The following is a 25,922-nucleotide window of genomic DNA, read 5'->3' as shown; positions in this document are numbered from 1 at the left end:
ATGTGTGATCTTATTTCAGTTATATTTATATATATTTAAATATAATCATTATATAAATAAAAATGCATAACATTTTTTATTAAACTTTCATTACAGCAATTCTACATAATTATTTCATAATTTAATCTAATTTTCATAAGCATATACTCAACAACAATTCTATAAATTTAATGATTGATTGATTGATTGATTGATTGATTGATTGACATAATTTGCATTGACCGATTGATTTATTTTTGACTGACTGACTGATTGATTGATTGATACAAGGATGCATTAAAACTGCTGATTGATTGATTGATTGATTGATTGATTGATTGATTGATTGACATAATTTGCACATTAATTTTGTTTAATTATAAAAGAATAATTTATTTATTTATTTATTTATGTAATTTGCAGTATTTTAAATGGTGAAATACTTTTTCCGTATGCAAAATATAATTTCTTCTTTCTTTTGTTTAGTTATTAGGGTAAAATTTGTTCAGTATAATAGTCCAGTCATTATAACAAAATAAGTGTCTTTTTTATGATAGGTAGCTTATATCAAGTTACAATTGTTCTACTACAGTATGAGTAACAGTATGAAGCAGAAATGATTTATTACAGAAATTGTTTGAAAAGCAGAAAGGCGTTTTGTCATCTGTGCTTTCATACTTTCAGTGTTTTATTGAGATGAATGAATTCCCCAGAAGCGCTGCTCATGTTAATCAGGTCAGTGGGAGCGTGTTTCTGCAGTGGCCTCTCTGAGATCTCTCAGCGTTTGATTAACATCCACCAGCAGGTTTTTAAGTGTCTGCCGCACACAGGACACTTCAGAAAGTGGTTTGTTTCAGCCTTTGGGAGTATTGTCACTGTCAGTTCATTAACTCTACTTTTTTTCTAGGTACAGATTCATTTATGTGCTTGAGTGAATTCAGTGAGTGATTCACATAATTTATGTGTGTTTTATTAAAGGAATAGTTTCATCCTCATGTCTGTCATGTATTGAGCTTTATGGATAATTTAATTGGTGTATGACATTCAGGTTTTGATGAAATGCAGAAGCTGTCAGACATTGTTAAAAAGTATGTGAGGGCTAAAATGAAAAAAAAAAAAGAAAAAAAACAACAACACACTACTTAATTCATTTCTGAAACAATAAAATAGTTTTGTCTGAGAAACAGACCCAAATTTAATTTGCTGTTCACTGAAAGTCTCTCTCATATCATCCTTTCTGGAGTTTGACTGCATTTGGAAAAGAACAGCATCTCCTTTTGTGAAAATACAGGTTTGCAAACTTGCTTAGAGGAATAGTTTTCCAAAAAAATGAAAGTTTGCTGAAAAAATGACTCCATCCAAGATTTAGATGTGCTAGTTTCCTTATCAGAACAGCTTTGGAGAAATGTAGCATTACATACCTTGCTCAGCAATGGATCCTCTGCAGTAAATGGGTGCCGTCAGAATGAGAGTCAGCTCTCTGTCGGATTTGTTTCGTACAGACATGCAGCTTTTCATTTCTGAAGACATTAATTGATGGACTGGAGTGGTGTGGATTACTTGTGGATTATTGTGATGTTTTTATCAGCTGTTTGGACTCTAATTCTGACGGCACCCATTCACTGCAGAGGATCCATTGGTGAGCAAGTGATGCAATGCTACATGTCTCCAAATCTGATGAAGAAACAAACTCATCTACATTTTGGATGGCCTGAGGGTTGAGTGCATTTTCAGCAAATTTTCATTTTTGGGTGAACTATTCCTTTAAGCAGTATTTAAAAAAATGCATTTGCAGCTAAAATGTCTGTCAGTCCTCTTCTGCAGTCGTGATTCTGCTGTAAAAAGTCTTGAAATTAAAATGCTAATTCACGTTTCTCAGCATGAATTAATAATGAATTCACACCCTGTGAATTTGACCTATGGTGGTGTACGTCTCACATAACTGACTCGGAGGGTGAGGGTCGTGACCTCTGTCAGCAAACTCCCACTGTTTAGGAGACAACAGGATGTAGAAATAACTTCCAGCACTTGAGGGGCTCTTTGACATTTCGTTTTGACACCAGGTCTGGGAAACTTCATCAAAAAATGTAAATTCAGAGAATGCATCACTTAAAGGCATAGTGCAAGTCACGTATAAGAGCAGCATTTTGTAATTGATGTCTGGTGGAGGGGAACTCTTCATCTAAAAGTGCACCAGTCTTTTTTTGTCTGTGTTTTGCTGGGCCCTATGACATCGTTCTAGGATGTGTCATCATGCACTGAATGCTCAAAAATCATGAGCCATGATTAATTTATTCAGAAATCAAAAATTGAGACGAGATTTTTTGTGATATTAACAATATTTTTTTTTTATAAACAGACATACCATAAGTTGTAAGGCAGTTAAGTGAGGATATATTCTTCTATTTATTTATTTGTTTGGTTGGTTGGTTGGTTGGTTTAATTGGCATATTCTCAGATTCGTTAATGTGAATCAGAATTAAATATGCCAAAGCACATAGAACAATACATTGAATTAAAAGAGGAGTTTTTAATTAAATTTCAATTCAGGAACTGATACACCAGTCGAACGTTTGAAATAAATACGATTTTTTTATGATACGAAGTCTCTTCTGCTCACTAAGGCTGCATTTATTTGGTCAAAAATACAGTAAAAACAGTAATATGTGAGATATTATTACAATTTAAAATAACTGTATTCTATGTGCACATATATTGTAAAATGTAATTTATTTCTGTGATCAAAGCTGAATTTTCAGCATCATTACTGCAGTCTTCAGTGTCACATGATCTTCAAAAATCATTCTGATATACTGATTTGCTGCTCAAGAAACATTTCTGATTATTATCAGTGCTGTGCTGCTTCATATTTTTGTGGAAACTGAGACACATTTTTTTTTTTTTTTTTTTTTTAGTATACTTTGATGAATAGAAAGTTCAAAAGAACAACATTTATTTGAAATAGAAATATTTTGTGAAATAATAAATGTATTTACTGTAGTTTTTGATTAATTAAATGCATATTTGCTGAATAAAAGTATTAAAAATGTTAAGTATTTCAAACTTTTGACCAGTAGCGTTTATGTACGGCAGTATTTTGCAATGAAAATATGCAGTTTCATAACTTTGTAATGGCTAAAAGTCAATCGCTTCCAGTTGAAGCTTTTTTATTATTATTATTATTTGATTATTTGCAATTCTTCATTGGATTGTTGTTCACAGTTTTATAGTTTTCCTAGTCTGTTTGCTTTAAGAAGTTGAGATTTATCACAGAGCTGGTTGGTGTGTTTCAGTGTTTAAAACTCTTTATTGAAAATATTTTTTAAATGAATATATATAAAAACAGTGGGAAAAAATACTTCCAAAATCAAGTGGACAGTCCCTGTTGTTCTTCATTGATCTGTGTTATCCAGAAACCCTGAAAGGCCTAAAAAAAAAAAGAGGGATTGCTGTTGGTTGACAGCGTGTGGTGGTGTTCTGTCAACGTTGAGCTGAAGTTGCTTCGGATCGCCATTTGAAGCTAATTGATCCCATCTCTGCATGTACCTGCGATGAAACACAAAACACACTCCAAGGGTTTTAACAAACTCTGCATTCAGGAAACTGTTTTCAGGCATCATGCAAAGCTTTTTTGTAACCGCAGCAGTGATATTTCTTCTTCAAACTCCCTCTTCACTGTCATTCCTAATGAAAAGCGGGTTTCGGTTGTGTCCGTGTGAAGCTGAGGAAAGCTGTTTCCTGACTGAAAGCACCAAACAAGTAAATTTACACGGCGAAGTGAAGATGGGATAATTGGTCCCTTGATCAAAGCGGGCCGGTTAAGCGGGACAACAGCTAGTGGTCCTACGGTTTAGCTTACAGCGCTGCTTTGTGTAATTGGACTGTTTTTTGCTGTGGATGTGCAACTAATCATCTGTGCTTGTCTGTTTTGCTTTGGCCCTCAAATCTACACACCAGAAGAGAGCCAACAAAGCACCAAGCACAGCATGTTTCTCTTCTCTGTGTGTCGGGACGTCCAGAGAGAGAAGTAAACCTTTGTTTTAGAGCGAAATCATGCGCACGTTGTTGTTTACAAGCTTATTTCGCACTAAGATCGTTGTAAACAGATAACGTGTCAGTGTTGATTTGCGTCTGCATTGTAGGGAAACTGAAGCCGGTCGAACGCGCTGATGTTAATCACATATAAACACCGGGTTTTCATGCTGGTGTCATTTGCTAATGGGATATAATTGTGTAAATGACACTGAAGTGTCCCGGGGTCGCATTTAACGCAGCTTTTATTTGTCTACTGAATGCAAGAGCGTTATATAAAACCCCAAGACATGCCTTTGGAAATTCATAAGCGTGATTCCAACCCTCTGAACATTAAGACACTTAGTAAATATGAATATCAATTGATTTACAATTACAACACAGCTGCTAGGTCAATGACTGTTGCTTTGACTTGTACTTAGAGTAAATGAAATGAGCAAAACAAACCAAAGTATTGAAATTTGTAACCCATTCTGCAGCACAAACACTTTGGAATAATTATAATTTTTTTTAATGCTTATGAAAGAAGTCTCTTTTGTTCACCAAGGCCGCAATAATTTGTTCAAAAATACAGTAATATTGTGAAATACAGTATTATTACATTTTATTTACTTGTATTTTATTATTTATTATTATTACAATTACTTTTTGAATATTTGAATGTTTACTATATGAATATATTGTAAGATGTAATTTATTCCTGTGACCAAACCTGAATGTTCAGCATCATTACTCCAGTCACATGATCCTTCAGAAATCATTCTAATATGCGTATTTGCTGCTCAATTATTATCAGTTATTATTAATGATTTGTTATTTTGCTGCTTAATATTTTTTGCAGAAATTGTGAAGTTTTTGTTCTGGATATTTTGATGAATAGAAATTTCAAAAGAACTGCATTTATTGGAAATAAAAATCTTTTGTAACATTATAAGCGTATTTACTGTCACTTTTGATCAATTTAATGCATCCTTGCTGAATAAAAATATTATTATTAATTTTAATCTTACCTGTATCACAGTTTATGAAGCAGCACAACTGTTTTCAACATTGATAATAATCAGAAATGTTTCTTGAGCAGCAAATACGCATATCAGACTGATTTCTGAAGGATCACATGACACTGAAGACTGGAGTAATGATGCTGAAAATTCAGCTTTGATCACAGAAATAAAATACATTTTAAAATATATTTAAATAGATTTTTAAGTTGTAATAATAATTCACAAATTTACTGTTTTCTTTTTTTTTTTTTACTATTTTTAATTTAATAAATTAAGCCTTGGTGAGCAGAAGATACTCCTTTCGAAAACGTTTTACAAGTAATGTAAGCAACATTCAATTATTCCTCAGAAAATGTAAAAATCTAGTTGTTTTCAGGCAGTCCTTGCATGAACCCTGTATCCCTGAGATCATATAGTTTAAAGGGGTGATTGGCTGAATGCCTCAAGTGTGTGACGGTAATGATACGCCCCTTAACATACTGTGATTCCGTCTCCCGCCGTGTCAAGACAAAAACAATAAACCTTATTATAAACGAGGCATTTTTTACGTCCAGTGGGGACATATTACTGATTATAATGATTTATACTGTGTTTTTATGCATTGCATTGCATCCACGCATCCATTACGCATTGCTCCATGACTTGTGGCAGCAGCAACAATACTACAGCGAAAATCTTCTTTGCGTGAACATTTGGGCGGTGTTATGCAAATCTTCCCACACAGTGACGTTGACGTGGGGGGCGTTTAAACAAGGTGTTTTAGGAGGCCTTGGATGAGTCTTAACTTTTATAAAGTGTATAAATCCACCCGCCAGCCCAAAAAGCATAATCCAGTGGCCTAGTCGAAGGTTTAATGCGTATTCGGTCTTTTACTTGCGCTTCTGAATTTATCAGGATTTAGTTTGAATTTTAATCTAGCTCCGTGTTCAATCTGACTCCAATTTTACGTGAGCATTAAATTTAGGCAATATTTCTAACCAAAAACTGATCACAGATATCGATTGTTTATTAATTTAGATAGTTGAGTATTCTGGAAATCCCATACTTTCAATTATTCGTTCATTAGGGACCAGATATCGCACAGGAATTACACTCAGACGATTTTAGTGAACCCACAGACACAAAGTCGTCAGTTCCGAACTTACTCAGAGGATGCAGAGTGGTTATAATACCTTTAAGTGAGCTACACCTTGCAACACCCATAACAAAAATAACAAAAATCTCATTAACCACATATAAACACAGAGCTAAACTCAGCAAAATCAGCAACAGTCAGAAATCTGAAGCCCCTAATGGTGTTCCCCATGGTTCATCCATTGGTGCTTCAGTATGATCTGTCCTAAACGCAAATTTGCGGAAATACCACTACACATTAATCTACTTAATTAATGTTCTTCAGAAGAGATCAGAATAAGTCAAATGTAACAATTTATTATCAGTCAGGTAAACATATATTATGCCAATTACATAGTCAATTCAAAGATTTACAAAAAATTAACAACTGTTGTGATGCTCGGACACTCTTCAAAACCTTCTTTTCTCTTCTCTTCTCTTCTTAATCCGCCTCCACCTCCTCCTCCATCAACTCTTACAGCTGACGACAGTTTTCTTCACAAATAAGACAAGAACCATCAGTGACTGAGGATAACTTCACAACGACTAATGCACACTCTCTCTCCTCCTTCTCTCCACTCTCAGAGACGGATGTTTCCAAACTTATCCTGTCCAGTCATCCTACTACTTGCCCACTTTATCCGATCCCCACTCACCTCCTTCAAGCGATTTCTTCTTCAGTCATACAGTACCTTCACTTACTCACATTATCAACTCCTCTCTTCACTCTGGAACATTTCCCTCAGCATTTAAGCAGGCTCGGGTAAGCCCACTGCTGAAGAAACCAAATCTAAATCCACTTCTAGAAAACTACAGACCAGTATCCCTTCTTCCATTCATTGCAAAGACACTTGAACGAGCTGTGTTCAACCAGCTCTCTATGTTTCTTGTACAGAACAACCTCCCGGACAGCAACCAATCTGGCTTCAAAAGCGGCCACTCAACTGAGATTGCCCAGCTCTCGGTTACTGAAGCCCTGCGACTGGCAAGAGCCAGCTTCAAAATCCTCAGTACTCATTTTGCTGGACCTGTCTGCTGCTTTTGACACAGTTAATCACCAGATTCTACTGTCCACCCTCAGAAAGATGGGCATCTCTGGAACCGCACTCCAGTGGTTTAACTCCTACCTTTCTGATAGATCCTTCATGGTGTTTTGGAGGGGTGAAGTTTCTAAGTCACAACAACTTGCTACTGGGGTTCCTCAAGGCTCAGTACTTGGACCGCTTCTCTTCTCCATCTACATGACGTCATTAAGATCTGTAATTCAGAAGCATGGCTTTTCCTATCACTGCTACGCTGATGACACTCAACTCTACTTCTCATTCCAACCAGATGACCCAACGGTAGTTGCTCACATTTCAGCCTGTCTGAGTGACATTTCTATCTGGATGAATGACCATCACCTTCAGCTCAACCTTACTAAGACTGAACTGCTGGTGGTTCCAGCTAACCCATCGCTTCATCACAACTTCTCTATACAGCTGGGTTCGTCAACCATAACTCCTTCCAGGACAACCAGAAACCTAGGAGTTGTGATGGATCATCAGTTAAGCTTCACAGACCATATTGCTAAAATGACCCAGTCCTGCAGATTTGCCCTATACAACATTAGGAAGATTAGACCCTTCCTGTCAGAGCAAGCCACCCAACTTCTTGTCCAAGCTTTTGTTCTCTCCAGACTGGACTATTGCAATGCTCTCTTGGCGGGCCTTCCTGCATGTACCATCTAGTCTCTACAACTGATCCTGAATGCAGCAGCGAGGGTTGGCTTCAATGAGCCAAAAACAGCTCACGTTACTCCTCTCCTCATCAGGTTACACTGGCTACCAGTAGCCGCTCGCATCAAATTCAAGGTACTGATGCTTGCCTTCAAGACGACCACTTGCACGGCGCCAACATACCTAAGCTCATTAGTTCTATCTTATGCGCCCTCCAGAAGTTTGCGCTCTGCAAGTGAATGAGGCCTTGTGGTGCCATCCCAAAGAGGTTCAAAATCACTCTCACTGACTTTTTCCTGGACTGCGCCCAGCTGGTGGAATGACCTCCCGATCTCAATTCGAACAGCTGAGTCTTTACTCATTTTCAAAAAACATCTAAAGACTCATCTTTTTCGCTTGCACTTAACCAACTAATACTAGTACTTACCTTTTCTTGTCTATCATATTCTTAAAAAAAAAAAAAGAAAAAAAAAATCCTGGCTACGTGTTCTGTACTAGACTAACTGAGACTTGTCATATCACTTGTATACCGTTGTTTTTCTCTTGTTGATCTGATTGCTTTTATTGTTCTCATTTGTAAGTCCCTTTGGATAAAAGCGTCTGCTAAATGATTAAATGTAAATGTATATGTAAATCAATACAAGACATCAAATTCTCAAAGATAAATCTAAGAGTAAAGGATGCATACCTGACTTCAGGAGAATACATAGTATATAGTGTGTAGACACCGTCCATACTGTGGGCTTTCTGGCTACAGAATCGCCCCGTATTGTTTTGTCACTTCCCTTATATACCCAAATAAGAAGAACAAAAAAATCTTCAAATCAGTTGTAAAAACACAAAATACCTTTTGGTTTGTTAGGTTCTCGTGACCCTAGGGTTGCACCTGGCTGGAGATAGGGGAAACATTCCCTAAAGGGCACACACCCCTTCCTCAGCAGAACACAATTCTAAAAAAGCTTTCAATATATCCAATAATACAAGTGACTACTGTGAAATTGAGAAAAGTTTTATCAATCGCACAGAGACTTTTAAAACGACACCAAACATGAAGGGGAAAAACAACAGGTTCACAAGATACATGTGGGATATGCATATTCTTGATGAACTTTAAGTGAAACCTTTTGGGGGAAAAGAGGGAGAGGCAGAGAGGGCAGGGGGAGAAGGGGGTTGTAAATGAACAAGGGGAGAGGTGTCTTTTGTTCTCTTTGAAGCATTTCTTCTCCAGATCAGTTTTATTGTTTTATGGTTTTGTGGCATGGCATCTGTTTTGTGTGAGTTCCTGAGTTTATTGGCTTCACAAGGAATTAATTTCATAAGGAAATAATTTTACTCCTTTCAAAAGAATATCTCTTTGGATTTGAAACTTTAGTCCTTGCAACTTTAGGGATCTTATCTATTCACGAACAGCTTGTAACACTCCAAAGAGAAAGGAAAACTTGAAATTGTATCATATGACCCCTTTAAATTCAGTTTCAAGAGTAAACGCTGATGTCTAGCAGGAATAGAGCAATATTGCTTTTATTAGTTTTTCTTTATTTGTTTGAAGGCTTAAAGCTGCGTTTATTACAGTGTACTTGTTGATTTGATCTAGTTTTGCTCTCTAAAACTTTTCTGTGCGTGTTCTTGATATGTCTCGGGGGGATTTCTGCTCATCCTTCAGGGATTGTACAGATGTTTTCAATTGTAAACAAAGACACATTGCCTTCCAGAAACATCTGCCAGTCTGAAAAAATGTTGAGAAAGGCGAGTCTTTAAAAGGATTTTGCGTAAAAATGGCACGGACTCTGTCACGTTGATTAATTAGTATGGAATACATTAAACCACACTAGTTTTTCCTTGATTTTCTTTTGACAGGTAACCATCCACACGACTATACCAGCCATCTGGATCTCACTGGGTCACACACACCCAAAATCGGTGAGTTGTTCGATATCTTTGTTTCCAGTAAATCCCAATCGTTCATTTTGTCTGCAGTATGAAAATGCTGCTCATGAAATGATGCTCTAAAGCATCTCAGAGTTCAATTGATTTATGACGACATCTCGATACTATCAGCGTCTTCCACATCCAGATGGTTTGAAGTGTGAAGAACGTGGTGTATAATATCAGACTGGAGTCATTAGTGGAGCTAGATTTTATCTCTAGAAAAGATTTTCATAATTAGCCTCATCAGATGAGTGCTGATAATCTCCATTACTGAAGATGCTTAACTCCCCGTCGGCCCTCGAGATCAGAGACGCCTTTCACCCAAAATTTGATTGGGATTAAAAAAAAAGCAGGGTTTTGACAAAAAACAGCCTCTTGACAGGAAATTAAAAGTTTAGCTTGTAAATGGCCCCGCTAGCAGGGAGGATTGTGTAACAAAACAGTATGCTAATCGGATCTGCACAGTTTGCCAATGTTATTGAAAAGCCACAGTTGTAATTGTTCTGACTATATCTAGTCTTCCCAAATTTGATTTTGTGTGAAAAAAGCTTTTCAGACTGCAAGCACAGCACACAATTGGTCACATCTCTCGTGGTGGAACGGCATTACCATTAGTTTATTCACATTTAATGAAATCAAGCTCATTGTGTGCTAGATATCACTGAAACCAGTTAATATCAGCTCACTGCATTAATAATATTCTGTGTCAACTCCACCAGAGGTCCCTGTCTAAAATTTTGATTTTGATCTTTTTTTTTTCTTTTCTTCTTGTGAAAGAAATACATGAATTAAAAGGAAACCAAAATATTAAATGTCATGGATGAACATTTACTGACTTATCCACTATTTTATAGAGTTGACAGGTAAAAATGACAGGTTTTACCTGAGATTTGGAGCCAAATTACATTGAGAAAAAATTATTTCAGAAAGATGGCAGCATCATTGTGTTGCTTTTACACAAAGATTAGTACATCTATTAGTTAAATCTGTCGACTTTAGTAATCTTTTTTTGCATTATATGTCAATGGTGACGGTTCAAAAATGGGGAAACGGCACTTTTCATGTTGTTTTTCCCAAAGTTTGCATGCCTGTAACTCAAGAAGTAATAAAGATATCTTAATATCCTTTTAGATTTCAATTCTTAACAAATATTTATTTTGTAATCTTCATTTTTAAGGTCCAGTATGGTTCTTTTCCAGAGATATGGGGATCTCAATGTGGCTACAGGAGTAAATTCTACATGTTTTAATATGTCAAAAACCTAACGTGGCCATTTGCATAGGGCTGATAGTTTTTTTGTGTGTTTTGTTTTTTTTCTTTTAAAGAGGAATGTCTGAACAAATATAAATTACATTTCCTTCTGTCAAAACAGCTACATACGTAGAATGTAACTGTCTAAGAGCCAAAAAATATATATATATATTTTTCCAAAGCAGTATCAAAGATATCTTAATAAACTTTTAGATTTTAGTTCTTAACAAACTTTACTTATGGAATCATCATTTTTAAGGGCCTATATGGTTTGATCCCATAGATATGGTGATCTCAATGTATCTCCATGTGCAAAATGTTAAATTTAACCCATTTTCAATGGTCGAAAACCAAATGGCTGCTTGTCTTTCTTCTTAAAATATTAACAAAATCAAAAATTTTAGCCAGGGAAGTTTCTAAAATGTAGTTGATTTGACACGGAATGACTCTGCAATATGTGACACCGTGAATCAAAAGCATGCAAAATAAAGTTACTGATTTTGTTTTTCTCACTTGGGTTTGTTAGGACACCGAATAGAATACTACGGTAAGCAGTACACATGTTGTACATGTGTATAATTTCTCATTTCTTTGATGTCTGTGAATGTAGGTTCTCTCTCTCTCTGTGTGTTTTTGTGCAGTCTCTCTGTGCTTATCTCTACATGTCTACAATCTCTTTGTTGGTCTCTACACTGCAAAAAATGATTTTCTTAGTATTTTTGTCTTGTTGTCCAGTGCAAATATCTAAACACTCTTAAGTCAAGTGCTGGAACCGCTTTCTCTTGTATGGGATGTGTTTCATCTTTGTCTCTCTCTCTCTCTACCTCTCATTTTTTCCCTTTCCGCCCTGCAGAGAAGCCAAGACTGAACAATATCCTGACATCCCAGACAGAGCCGTATGACCTGTCCTTCTCCCGGTCCTTCCAGAACCTCACGCACCTCCCACCGTCCTACGAGATGGCCATGAAAGCGGACTTAAGTACATACTCCTCCCTTCATTATTGTCCATCCTATATGAGAGACGAGAGAGAGAGATTCATACTTTTCATACATTTATGTGCAGAATTTACATGAAAAATTATACAAGAATCATATGAAACCAATTCACAAGACGATATGTATTTGTTTGAAAAACAGTAAAACTGTGAAATCTTATTAAAAAAAAATATTTTAATATATGTTAAAGTGTAATTTATTCCTGTGGTCAAAGCTGAATTTTCAGCATCATTACTCCAGTCTTCAGTGTCACATGATCCTTCAGAAATCATTTGAATATGCTGATTTGCTGCTAGGATATTATCAATTATATTTGGTTCTCAACTATTAATAATGGTTCTCATTATTTTCAGTCCTGAAAATACATTTTTGCTTCTGTTTGGAAACCATGATACACAATTTTCAGGATGATGAATAGAAAGTTCAATGAACAGCATTTATTTGAAATCTTATGTAACATTATACATGCATAAATGTTTTGTTACATTAAAAGTTAGACAGTGAGTATACAAAATGTATATTTATACAAATTGTCTAATTGGATACTTTTTCAAAGAATCTAGTGTAAATATTGCATGATCATTCATGCATATATGTTCAGGTAGAACATTTGTTGTAGTATTTCTGTTTTATATGGGCTGCAATCTGCAATATTTTGCTGCTCAGAAGTTGCTGTTTCTTTCCTCTGGAGAGGGAGAAATAAAAAGAGATACAATAATTATCATACAGCAAGAGAATAGAGCTAGAAAAAAAATAATATGATCTTGGGACAGATGCATTAACTTAATCAAAAGTGACAGTTCTAGTCACATAAAAAAAAAATCTATTTCAAATAAATGCTGTTCTTTTGAACTTTCTATTCATCAAAGAATCCTGAAAAATCCAATGAAAACTGTTTTCAGCATTGATCATAATCAGAAATGTTTCTTTAGCAGCAAATCAGCATATTAGAGTGATTTCTGAAGGATCATGTGACACTGAAGACTGGAGTAACGATGCTGAAAGATCATAGGAATAAATCACATTTTAACAAATATTGAAATAGAAAACAGTTTAAATTGCAACAAATACTATTTCGTAATATTACAGTTTTACTGTATTTTTAATAAAAAATATGCAGGCTTGTTGAGCAGAAGAGACTTGAAAAACATATTCTGACAGCAGCAAACATCACAAGATCTCAGTGTGCAATCCAAAGGTTGTAGGTTTAAATTTCTTAAATTAGAAAGTTTGTGTGATCTGCTGTCACTTCAGTGCCCTTGCGCAGGACGCTCATCCCCACAGGGACTGCGACTATAACACATGCACTGTGGATAAAAGCACCTGCTAAATGAAAAATAACCAGCCGACTGGCTTTCATTAAATGCAAAGGGCAGGATAAATGAAACATGAAAGTATTGACATGCCGCGTTAACATATTCCAGAGCTATTAAGATCAGATGGATGACACTGCAGCTCTTAAATCAGTGACATTCAACACAGAATGAAGAAAATTATAAGATTGAAAACCAAGAGGAATTAATAATGAAGTTCTCAAATGGAAACCGATCTTACCATGAATTAAGGGCAAGAAATAAACTTGCCATGACTTACAGACTATAAAAATCAGACATTTCTGTAGACAGACATAAATAGACATAGACGTGTTTTAGTTAATGTTGATTTTCTTTGCTGTTGATGTAAAATAATGGTGCTTCTGGTGTCTTAAATCAAAGGCCAGTTTGTAGTGCTGTTTGAGTAATTAAGGGCTCCATCTGCTGTGAGTAATGACCAGTAATGGAGAACAACTAGTCAGGTTTTTAACAGGGAGACGGGTCACAAAGCAGGGAGAGAAAGAGAATATGAAATTCTTAGAGGTTTAACTCTATAATTCCTACTGTATCATATTTGATAAACACATTTCTAAGGTCTCTAAATAATAAACATGATGAAACTGCTGAAAAACCTGTCGCACACAATCTGCTGCATGCCTTCTGTCATCTGATTTATAGTTTTAGCAAGTAAAAAGTGCTTTAATATAATTGTACAAACATCCATCTTCAGTTCACGCTTCACGTGTCATTTTGATGTGTATCTTTACTGATTTTTTTAAAGTAAACGTACTGGACTTGATTATTCAAACATCAGATTTTATAAAAATCATGTTAAAATATGAAATATGATCAAATATGATCATCAGACTTCAGAGGAATGTTTATTTGTTCATCTCTCAGTCATCATTGTATCACATTGCATTATATCATATATAAAAACTATCATCTTGCTAAGATATATTATTGACTGATATTTATTTATTTTTAATATATTATTAATATGCAAAATTAGCTTCAACTATAAAAAACTTCACACAGCATTTATTATTTGGGGGGGGGGGGGGGTGACTGGCTTTTATAGGTCATCTGTTAATGATTTCTCAAAGATTGAGAGAGCAATAAAGACGGTTATTTAGCATGATAAATAAGAGAAAGACAGTAAAAAGGTTGCTCATATTGTAGCTGACATGAGAGATTAGCATTCATCCTCCTCTTGTGATGGGACGTCCAGTGCACTTCGTCCCGGTATGATGGCCGGTAGCTCATATTGGGCATCTGTGGCATTAGATTGCATTACTGCACGCTGACCTGAAGCTGTCGTATCTGAGCAGATAATTGAGCTCTGGGGTCCGGAGTGACCGTTGGCCCGTAGGCAGTTTGCCTGACCTTTTCACGTCTAATGTTATGCCCTCACATCGTGTTGGGCCGCGGTGTCTGCCAGAAGCCTGTGCTGTCGGTGATGGTAAATCTGAACTACACCAGCCGGCCAGCTATCGGATCCTGTCTTCATTAGCTCTGAGATAAACAGTTCAGTGGAGAATCGATAGCTGGTCTCATACTGAACGCTCACAAACACATTCATCTGCAGCTGCAGTCTCTGTCCACTGCTGCTCAGAAAGGAAATGATGTCGTCGATTTTGGGGAAGCTACTTAAAAACTGGAGCTTGTCATCAGTTACAGCTTTTAGAAAAGTAGTTAGTTACACTACAAGCTAGTAAAGAAAGTTCTTATTTACTGATTTATTTATTTAGTTTTTAGACAAGTTTTAGTTAATGTACTTAATCTTTAGTGTGATGAATGAACCTTTCTTGAGTCTAAAAAGACTAGAGCAGCATCTCAGAAGAAATGCCCTGTTCTTGAGTTCATCTGCTCCTCAACAAACTCTACACATCCCACATAAACACACACACACACACACACACACACACACACACACACACACACACACACACACACACACACACACACACACACACACACACACACATATCCCTGATCCGGAGAGACTCATCATAGCAGCAGCAACTCCAACTTTGTGTTTCCTGTGCCATTGTTGAGAAAAACAAGAAAAAGATTACCAGAGCGATAAAAACTGAGAAAGTGAGGAAACAAAGACATAAAAACACAATTTAGTGCCACATTTTAACATCAGCAAAATAGTTTCTGCTGGACTTATAGCTTTGGCATCCGTTGCACTTTTTAGTTTTTTTCTTTCTTTTTTTTTTCAAACTCAATTCCACTCAGGACAGACTTTAGCTCTTATCAGTCAGACTTTGTTCTGTGTTTGTTTTCTGCTTATGTGACTCTAAGCCAGTGTTATTTTGGTATACTTAATATAGTATAATAGTATTTATTTACCAAATAACACTGGCTTCATTTTTCTTTACTTTAAAACGTAAAATAAGTTTTAATATATATAGACTTATTTTAAGTTTTAAAGTAAAGAAAAATGACAAGTGTTTCCTTGGCAACTAACTGAAAAAATAAGATAACATTTTTTAAATCTTATTTTAGTATTAATATTTATTGTCTTTAATAAATCATAACAGTAGTTTTAGTTTTCCGGTAACCACATGGGTCTGCTCTCTCTTTCTCAGGTGGCAAGGACGACGAGTACTACATCCGAAAGCACCATTTACCCGATCCGATGCCTCGCGGCGGCAACCTGCAGACACACATGATCAAGCTGAACGTGGATCCACCCATGCAGCGCCAGAAGCCCAAACGCGTGCAGCGTGCAATGTCCCAGGACCACGTACTCTCGCCTGTTCACTCCAAACCGCACCGGGACTACGGCCTGTCGTCATACAGCGGCGGCGCCGGTGGTCTGTCCCCGTACCATGGACGCATCCTCTCAGAGGAGCAGCTGCTGTCGGCTGACCGACTGCACTCCCAGGACCCACTGCTGTCGCCGGATAAGATGCTGTCCTTGCGGCGCTCCAGTTTCCGGGAGAAGGCCATGTCGCGGGCGCTGTCACATACGGACATGTTCGTGCCAACCACACCGGTCATGGACCGGCACTACAAAATGATGAAGATGCATTCCCACCCCAGCAGCAGCAACAACGAGTCCTACAACACACTGACTGTGAACAGCGCACAGGTGGGCAACAAAAGGCAGGCATTCGCCAACCGCCGCATGCATACGGTGGACCATCTGCAGTATATACCTGGACATCAACATCATCAGTACAGAACCGCCAGCAAGACTGAAGTAACTGTCTGAGAGAGCGAGACGGGAGAGTGAATGATGTCAACAAACAATCCAGCTGGAGGAATTTGCAGCGGTGTCCCACTTCGACAGGTTTTATTTTCAAGCATCCCTCCTTGACCCAGTCCTGCTTCCTGCGCAAGCTTTCCACTCCTTCAGTTCCGGGTCGGCTTGGGAAGGATCCAGACTTTCTTCTCACACGTAGAGCAAACGCAAGGGCTTCATACGTGGATGCTGGACTAGAAACCTGAAACTATTTTTCCAGAACTGCTGCGAAACCTGCACTGACTTTATACGTACAGTGAATCAGAACCTATATAGATTTATGATTTCTAACTTGAGTCCTAAACAATAGCGATAGCGGTTGAATATAAACTGATGTAAGCACTTTAGCTAGTGCCTCTTCTCAAAACAAGTCCCGTTTCGATACCGAAGTGGGGAAAGGGTTTAAAAGCACAATAAATGACTGACGTCGTTTTTCTTTCCTTTGTCTCATTCCCAGCTAACAGTGATCAATTTTAGAACTTTAGCTAACATTCTGAAAAATTTATGAGCAAATGTTCTACTTGTAACATTAATAGAACATTCGTTCAAAGTTATCTGGTGAAATATATATATATATATATATATATAAAAATTATTTACACATTATCATGAAATGTTTGTTCCTAAAACATTTTAGTTGGATGTTCCTATACCATTTTTGAAATGTTACTTTTGAATATCAAAAGTAACATTTTAAAAGGGAACAATGTCCCCTTAACGTTTTTCAAATTAAGCACTATCAACTAAATTTTATAGTTGTACTTAGGCCCTGTCCACATGGAGATGTGTTTAGCTGTATACGCATAAATTTTGTATTGTTTAGGTGTTTCGTCCACATGGATCCGACATTTTGGGAGAGTGAAACTGATATTTTTTGAATCCGGGTTCCAGAGTGGATTAATTTTGAAAACGGCCTTGCATTTTCGTGTTGACAGCGAATCCGTATATTTTCTGAAACGATGATGTCATCAACCCACGTCTCGCCCCTAGTCAGACACCGCTACGTCACGTAACAGAAACAAAAACATGAACAAACACTGAACAATTTTCTTTTTATTAACTAACATTAATGCAGATTAATTAATGTATTGTTCCATGTTCTTTTGTATACCACGCAAAAGGTTTATGTGCATGGTCCAAGTCGTCTTCTCCATTTTTAGTGTATCTCTGTGGCAGAACTAAAGCGCCACATACTGGTCTGGCATGTATATAACATCGTTTTGTGTCGGTTTCGTGGTTTCGTGTGGACGCAGATATTTCTTGAGATGAGGGGGAAAAGATCAGATAGGGTAAGCTCTGGCTTCATGTGGACATTAATAATTAGCCTTAATGTTAATAAAACATTTTAATTAATAATGTTCTCAAAGCATTAGCACAAAAACACATTATTTATTCATTGATCATGGAACGATTGTTCCTGAAACTTTTTGGAATGTTTTCTGAAACATTTTAGTTGGACGTTTTTCAAATGTTTCTTTGGAATGTTGGAGAGCATTCAGAATTAATGTTTGCAAAATGATCAAATGAAACGTTTTAGTTGGATGTGTATCTAACATTTTTTAAATGATGCTATTTGTTTAAGAATGTTCAGAGAATATTCTAAAGTAATATTCAAAATGACAAAATGGAATGTTCCCTTACCATTCATATTACCAGGAAACAACATTTTAAACATTAAAAACTGGACATAAAAGAGATTGTTCAGAAATAAATTTTTTATAACTTGAAGGCAATGTTAGCAAAATTCTTAGAGCGTATCTTTGTTAGCTGGGTTATCTCTGTTTGGTTTCTGGGTTTCCTCTACGATACGCCAGTCATTGAGTTTTTAGTGCACCTGTGGCAGTGTTTCATTCGGTGTAGGTGATTGTAAATATGCTCAGTTAGCTGCAGTTAAACAGTGAGTTGGCTTTGTGGGTTATGGGTTGCTTTTTACATTTTCATTGGTTCTATTCGGACATTTTCTAGCATAATCAACCCACCCGAAGTATATATGACCCAAATGTGTACAGTAACGTTTGTGTGTGTGTGTTTTTTAATCTGTACTTGTAGACTAATGGTGAATAAATTTGGTTGATTCAGCCATTCGTACGTATTGTCTGCTAGTTTTAAATAGGAATCATCTTTCCATTTGCTTTCATGATTGATTATCTCTATAATACTCACTATCAGTCCATTGAGGATTTCCCATGATGCTTTGCCACGGCGATGATGGTCTGCAATAGTGTGGCACAACACTAAAGGGAATTTGTGCTGTTTTCATTGTGTTGGTTCTTAAGAAATAAAGTTTTAATGAAATGTATGATTTGCTGAAGGTCACCCACAGATCCCCTAACTTGAACTTTGACAACTGTCTTTCAGTTTAGGAAATGTTGGATTAAAAGTGGCGTTAAAAATTTAAATGACCAGAGAAAAAAAAAAACAAACAAAAAAAAAAAAAAAAACATATGACCAGAAAATTGGTGATGATAGAATAGACTGCATTTACACGGGTATTAAAGGAAATTTTGGGGTTCAGTGCAAGTTAAACTTTATCAGTGGCAATTGTAGCATATTGATTACAAAAAATTTAAATAAAAAAATAAAATAAACAATTTGTTTGTTAGTTTGTTTAAAAGCAATTGCACAGATTTTTTCAAGTTTAGATCTTATCAACATCATTTGTAGCATAATATTGATTTGCTTATTTATTTTAAACCACAGAAAATAATTTCAACTATTTATTTATTTATTTATTTATTTATTTATTTAAAAATCTTGACACTACAGAAAATTATTTCTTAATTTATTTGTTTAGTTGTTATAAAGCATAAAAAATTAGACATTAGAAATGTAACAGCATTAGTAGAATAATATTGATTACAAAAAGAATGGTATGCATGCTTATTTATTTATTTATTCATTCAAGAAGCTTAGAACTACAGAAAATAATTTAGTTTATTTGTTTGGTTGTTATAAAGCTTAAAATGTCTGTTGACAGAATTTGTAGAATAATATTGATTACCACAAAAAAAAAATAAAAATAAAAAAAATAAATAAATAAATAAATAATAAACATACTTGCATAATAAATAAAATTATTATTACACTATTAATTTTTATAGCCAGTCAGAATTAGATTATTAATCGCTTTCTTCTGTTTTCCTTTTATTCCAGGCAACCGCTTCTCAGTTTCCATGTGGTTTTACAAAAGCTGTCAATGATATCACTGCATGTATTTGTGTTTTCAGTCCTTGTAGCTGATGTTTTTCTGTGTTTGTGATTTATTTATGACCTGGCTGTGTTTCTGCGTAACTGTGCTGCTGGGAAGAGATACTCTGACAGCTTCTTTACTTTTTAATCTTCAACAGCAGGATTCGTAGACGTATTTCAATGATTTCCAGCAGCTGGAAAGATCCTCCTTTGATTGGCCGTTAACTTGAAGGACTGCGGCTGTTGCTCCTTTACTATTAGAATCAGTAAGATTGCGTCATCCAGCTATTTGTGAGCAGATTTGTCTACCAACAGTCACTGGATTTTTTGCAATCTTTAGTCTTGACTGTCCACACAGCCATTAAGTGATGAAATCGGACCTTATTCAGTGTGGTCAATATCTGGATATCAACACTAGTTTCTGTAATATTGACTCACCTGTCAGACCCATGATAGAGTAGCTGTCAGTGTGGAAAGAGAGGATGGAGAACTGGAAATCTTGCCTCTGGTCATGTCCATCATGAGACCACCACGGTCTGACCTATAAGCACAACTACTGAGTACTGAGTACAACCTTTATTATTCCCTACCAACCTTAACTCTTATTTGTATTGTTTTTATTCTAAAGTATTTTTGTCCCTATGACATTTGAATTATTTGCTCTTTTTTTTTTTTTTTTGCAAATTAGTGAAGAGAAAAGAGACAGTCTCTGTAAAACTCCACCTAGAATAATGAATGTTTTTGAAAGAATGTCTTCTGCTCAGCAAAGCTGCGTATATTCAATTAAAATAACTGTTTTCTATGTAAATATATATTGTAAAATGTAATTTATTGCTGTGATCAAAGCTGAATTTTCAGCATCATTATTCACATGATCATGTATCACATGATCCTTCAGAAATCCTTTTAATGAAACATTTCTGATTATTATCAATATCAGTAATGTCTTTACTGTCACTTTCAACAGTTTAATGCATCCTTGTTTAATAAGATTATATATAATAAAAGTTTTTAAGCTGAAGGTGGAAATTTTCATAGCGTGTAGCTATATGTATCTGGTCCTGAGAGGTCTTTCCACCTATGAGATATTTGCCCAATATCACACAGGAGCCGTTTCACCATTTATATCAGTCTGCTTGCAGCATTTCTCACAGCGAGTGTCATGGCGGATGCCCAAATCCACCACAAATTTATAAATAATACCGTTCTTGTGTCACACAATGTAGCTTTAATAGTTTTTTTGTTGAGAATGTACTTGTTTAGACTTCAAATATGCAGTTTGTTAATTAAGATACCATCTATTTGAAAATTTGCTTCAATGTTTTTGGAGATGTAAGCACCAGGGCATCAGCGGCCATTCAGTGCTCATGAACCTGCCGAGAGCAGCATTATTTTGGCCAGATCTTCTGGAATTTGCCGCCAGCTCTGATGATCCAATAGTGATTAAGCATGAGATATAATTAGTTTTGGGTTAACCTAATGGGCAGTCTTTGGTCTCATTAATCTATTAGTTGTTCCAGAGCAAAGAGTTGTGGCTGAGGGCAAAGTCTCATAACTTTATATGTAACTTAATGCTGTATATCAGAGCGCTGCCTTCGTACTTTTGACTGAATTGCCTTGCAACTTTTATGATGGCCATTGTTGTTGTTTATTAAATATTTTTTTATGAATTGTATTTTATATGAATAGTAGGGTTACAGGATAGTATTTAGTCTCAAGAAAAAGTATGTGTTTTAAAAGTTATTTTCACTTTTAACACCACACTCAGCCAACAAATACACTGAGCAGCGCTGTCATCGGAAATCACCCTTAACAGATGAAAGATAGTACGACAAAGATATCGCTTTCCTCAGCGGACATTCAAACTAATGTTTTATTGTGAATATACATTCCTTCGTTACTAAAGTTCTAAAGTGACGTTGTCGAATTAGTAACGGATCTTGAGCTCAGCTGTTAAACTGTCAAACTGAGATTTGAATCCGTAGCTGAAGGAAGTAGTTCCGCAATCCACATACAAAATGTTTTTTTAAGACACTCCGTGGTTATTTCTTATTTATACTTATTTACAATTGTGGTTTCGAACTGTTGTATGAACGCAGCCATTCTGATATAAAGCAATATTACATGGGCACTCGTGTGATATTGCTCATGTACAATAAATGTGTTTATGCGCGGAATGAACTGTCATCCTTGCAGTTTGTCTTAAACCAGGTAATGGTGTGCTCTGTTTTAATTTAACAAAGCCATTTTAATAGCATTTGGTTCTTGACAAGTATTAATTTGTTTACACATTCATGTTTTATCACTTGTGAGTGAATGCAGACGGCCATGTCCCCCCAAAATGCAAATCGGATCTGAAACACATTCACAAAATTCAATTTTAATTGCATTTATACCACATATGGGTGCTGTTTGGATTGGTTTTGAGTTTTTGCTCTTCAGACTGCAAACAGAAACAGATTTGAGTAAGTTGCATCGACTATAATGTTATAATTTCCTTGTGTTTTTGAACAAAGCTATTAGATGCAGCTCTGCTGACACATAAGGATAAAGGACTCAGTCTGAGCTGTTAAATGATCAGCATGATGGCCACTATTATCACCTTTAATGTTGGGAAGGCAAAAAAAAAAAACTTACAAAGACGTCCTAAATTAAATCTCGGTTCTTGCAGGATACGATCAATCTTTAAAATGGTTTTCAGTAAACACGTTCACACATTAGCAGATTATTCATCTGTGCTAATGATTCTCGTTTCTGATGGAGAGTGGTTGTTATATCATGTATTACAGATGTTTTGTGTGTCTTTGATTGGATGCTTTGTAATCTCTGCTCCTCTCATGAATACGAGATCAGTGCTTGTATTCTCAACAGCCTGAAGTGCTACAATCAAATGAACTCCATAAAATTATTACAGTCCGTGTTTTGAGAAGCCTGCTGTAGGAGATAGGCCATTCCTGAAGCTATTTGCTTAAACATTAGAATTGCTAAGATACGGACATCGAAACAGACTTTGAAACACCTCTGGAGTTCCGCCGCTTCACTGAAGATGCTTTGTAAAGGTGATGACAAAAGTCTTTGTTCAGTAACAGATGGTAAACACTGATTTCCCTTTGATGCGATAGTTTGATCTTTCTTTTAAGGCGGTTTGTTTATGTTTTCTCAGGTCTGTGTTCAGAGGGAAGGCCGGTCTTGTAGTTCAAATTATTCATGATAACAGAAACATCATCAACTTTACTTAGGAACGCATCTGTCGGCTGATGAGGGCCAGATGTTTGCTGCAAGTATTTTATTTTTTAATTATGTTTATAAAATGGATAGTTGTAATTTTTAATGAGGTTCCATATTATTGTGCTAAAATATTGGATTGCGCCAACAGAGGTTTAATGTGTATAAATGGTATAATAAAAAGGACAGAAATTGTCATGGTTAAAATAATATTTGGTAAAACATTTTCTGCTACCACAAAAAAAAAAAAAATGAAGAATAAAAATAAAATGAAGAATAAAAATGAAGAAAAACAGACAAAAATTACCATTGTAAATGTTATTAGACACCACATTTATTGATACTATACAAAAACTGCCATAAATGGCATAAAAAAAATGTATTGTATACAATTCTTCAATAAGGCACTATATTACTATGCCTTTATTTGCTAGAATATTGAAATTCAACAATAGTGGTGATATATATAATTTTTGCATGATTAAATGGGCAAATGCATAAACATTTGTGCAGTCTTAAAGCAATCGCTGTTGGTTTCAGTAGGCTATATGCTTTTATAGTAAGACTAAAACTTACAGTACGTTCACTGAACTTTTATTTCAAAAGAATTTTTTATTTTTTTTTATGAAGCGACCCCTTTAAGAACCCAAGTCTTAGATGAATGTGAAAGCAGCAGGAAGGCTGGTCCCATTCCATCACAACACAAACGCCTCCATCCCTTTAAACATTCAGTGATGGTGGGGTGATACATCTTTCCAGACTAGAACAATGCCTGTGAGCTGTAATTCTTCACAGCCATACTGTAAATGATACAGTAAAAACAGGAATATTGTGAAATATAACAATTTAAAATAAGAGACTCTCGATTTGAACCAAGACCTTTGTTCAATCTTATTTTTCCAGCTAATATACACAGCCAACTTCCATCATCCTAAAATAAAATTGTCGTGGCCAAACGTTTTTTGAGAATTACATAAATATTGGAAATTGGAAAAGTTGCTGCTTAAGTTTTTATAATAGCAATTTGCATATACTCCACGAATGTTATGAAGAGTGATCAGATGAATTGCATAGTCCTTCTTTGCCATGAAATTAACTTAATCCCAAAAAACACTTTCCACTGCATTTCATTGCTGTCATTAAGGACCTGCTGAGATCATTTCAGTAATCATCATGTTAACTCAGGTGAGAATGTTGACGAGCACAAGGCTGGAGATCATTATGTCAGGCTGATTGGGTTAGAATGGCAGACTTGTTAAAAGGAGGGTGATGCCTGAAATCATTGTTCTTCCATTGTTAACCATGGTGACCTCAAAGAAACACGTGCAGCCATCATTGCGGTGCATAAAAAATGGCTTCACAGGCAAGGATATTGTGGCTACTAAGATTGCACCTAAATCAACAATTTATAGGTTCATCAAGAACTTCAAGGAAAGAGGTTCAATTCTTGTAAAGAAGGCTTTCAGGGCGTCCAAGAAAGTCCAGCAAGCGCCAGGATCGTCTCCTAAAGAGGTTTCAGCTGCGGGATCGAGTGCCACCAGTGCAGAGCTTGCTCAGGAATGGCAGCAGGCAGGTGTGAGCGCATCTGCACGCACAGTGAGGCGAAGACTTTTGGAAGAGGCCTGGTGTCAAGAAGGGCAGCAAAGAAGCCACTTCTCTCCAAAAAAAAAAACATCAGGGACAGATTGATCTTCTGCAGAAAGTATAGTGGATGGACTGCTGAGGACTGGGGCAAAGTCATATTCTCCGATGAAGCCCCTTTCCGATTGTTTGGGGCATCTGGAAAAAGGCTTGTCCGGAGAAGAAAAGGTGAGCGTTACCATCAGTCCTGTGTCATGCCAACAGTAAAGCATCCTGACACCATTCATGTGTGGGGTTGCTTCTCATCCAAGGGAGTGGGCTCACTCACAATTCTGCCCAAAAACACAGCCATGAATAAAGAATGGTACCAAAACAACAACACCTCCAACAGCAACTTCTTCCAACAACCCAACAACAGTTTGGTGAAAAACAATGCATTTTCCAGCACGATGGAGCACCGTGCCATAAGGCAAAAGTGGATAACTAAGTGGCTCGGGGACCAGAATGTTGACATTTTGGGTCCATGGCCTGGAAACTCCCCAGATCTTAATCCCATTGAGAACTTGTGGTCAATCCTCAAGAGGCGAGTGGACAAACAAAAACCCACCTAATTCTGACAAAATCCAAGAAGTTATTATGAAAGAATGGGTTGCTATCAGTCAGGATTTGGCCCAGAAGTTGATTGAGAGCATGCCCAGTCGAATTGCAGAGGTCCTGAAAAAGAAGGCCAACACTGCAAATACTGACTCTTTGCATAAATGTCATGTAATTGTCGATAAAAGCCTTTGAAACGTATGAAGTGCTTGTAATTATATTTCAGTACATCACAGAACAACTGAAACAAAGATCTAAAAGCAGTTTAGCAGTGTTCATTGCTCCCTACTCACTGAGCATAAAAAATCCAAAAAACCAAACAAAACCTACACAGCCAACTTTGTTTATCCTAAAATAAAATTCAACAATTGACAGACAAAACGTTTTTTTTTTCTGAAAATATTTAAAACCCCAAATAAAAGCCTCAATTTAATAAATTTATTTAAACCTACCAAACAATTCTTTTAGCTTCACAAATAAAGGCTTTAATCTAAAACAGTGCATGAAAGCATGAAAAATAGTTTTTCTTTGGAGACAGAAAGGGCATTCAGGATCAACTGAGATAAAAGAGTTAACAGCAATGGCACCGTGCAAAACCCTCCTTTGTATATCGCCTACCCTCTTCAACAATGGTGGCTTATACAAAGATCTCCATTCGGGTTTTACATCATTGTTCAAACTGAAAACAGAACGCCATGGTGTATCGATTCTGCTAATAAAAGACTTCTTGTTAAAGACCAAA

The 25,922-nt window shown here is 36.3% G+C and overlaps 1 protein-coding gene across 2 annotated transcripts in view; it reads left to right on the top strand.

Moving 5' to 3' along the window:
* The window catches only part of LOC109104446 (protein shisa-6-like), a 95,810-nt gene extending 77,141 nt beyond the window's left edge, over positions 1 to 18,669 (top strand). Inside the window, exons 6-9 of one of the 2 annotated variants that reach the window (XM_042716833.1) lie at positions 9,704 to 9,766; positions 11,553 to 11,573; positions 11,880 to 12,005; positions 15,933 to 18,669. In XM_042716833.1, the coding sequence (XP_042572767.1) occupies positions 9,704 to 9,766; positions 11,553 to 11,573; positions 11,880 to 12,005; positions 15,933 to 16,561 (839 nt within the window). In that variant the 3' untranslated portion in view covers positions 16,562 to 18,669. The remainder of the gene's footprint in view (positions 1 to 9,703; positions 9,767 to 11,552; positions 11,574 to 11,879; positions 12,006 to 15,932) is intronic. The other variant, XM_042716841.1, reaches the window with a different exon arrangement.
* The last annotated feature ends 7,253 nt before the right edge of the window (positions 18,670 to 25,922 follow it).

The sequence above is a fragment of the Cyprinus carpio genome, chromosome A3 (assembly GCF_018340385.1).
Source record: "Cyprinus carpio isolate SPL01 chromosome A3, ASM1834038v1, whole genome shotgun sequence".
NCBI lineage: Eukaryota > Metazoa > Chordata > Actinopteri > Cypriniformes > Cyprinidae > Cyprinus > Cyprinus carpio.
Note: the sequence above shows the minus strand (reverse complement) of the source record. Positions and strands in the feature narration are given on the sequence as shown.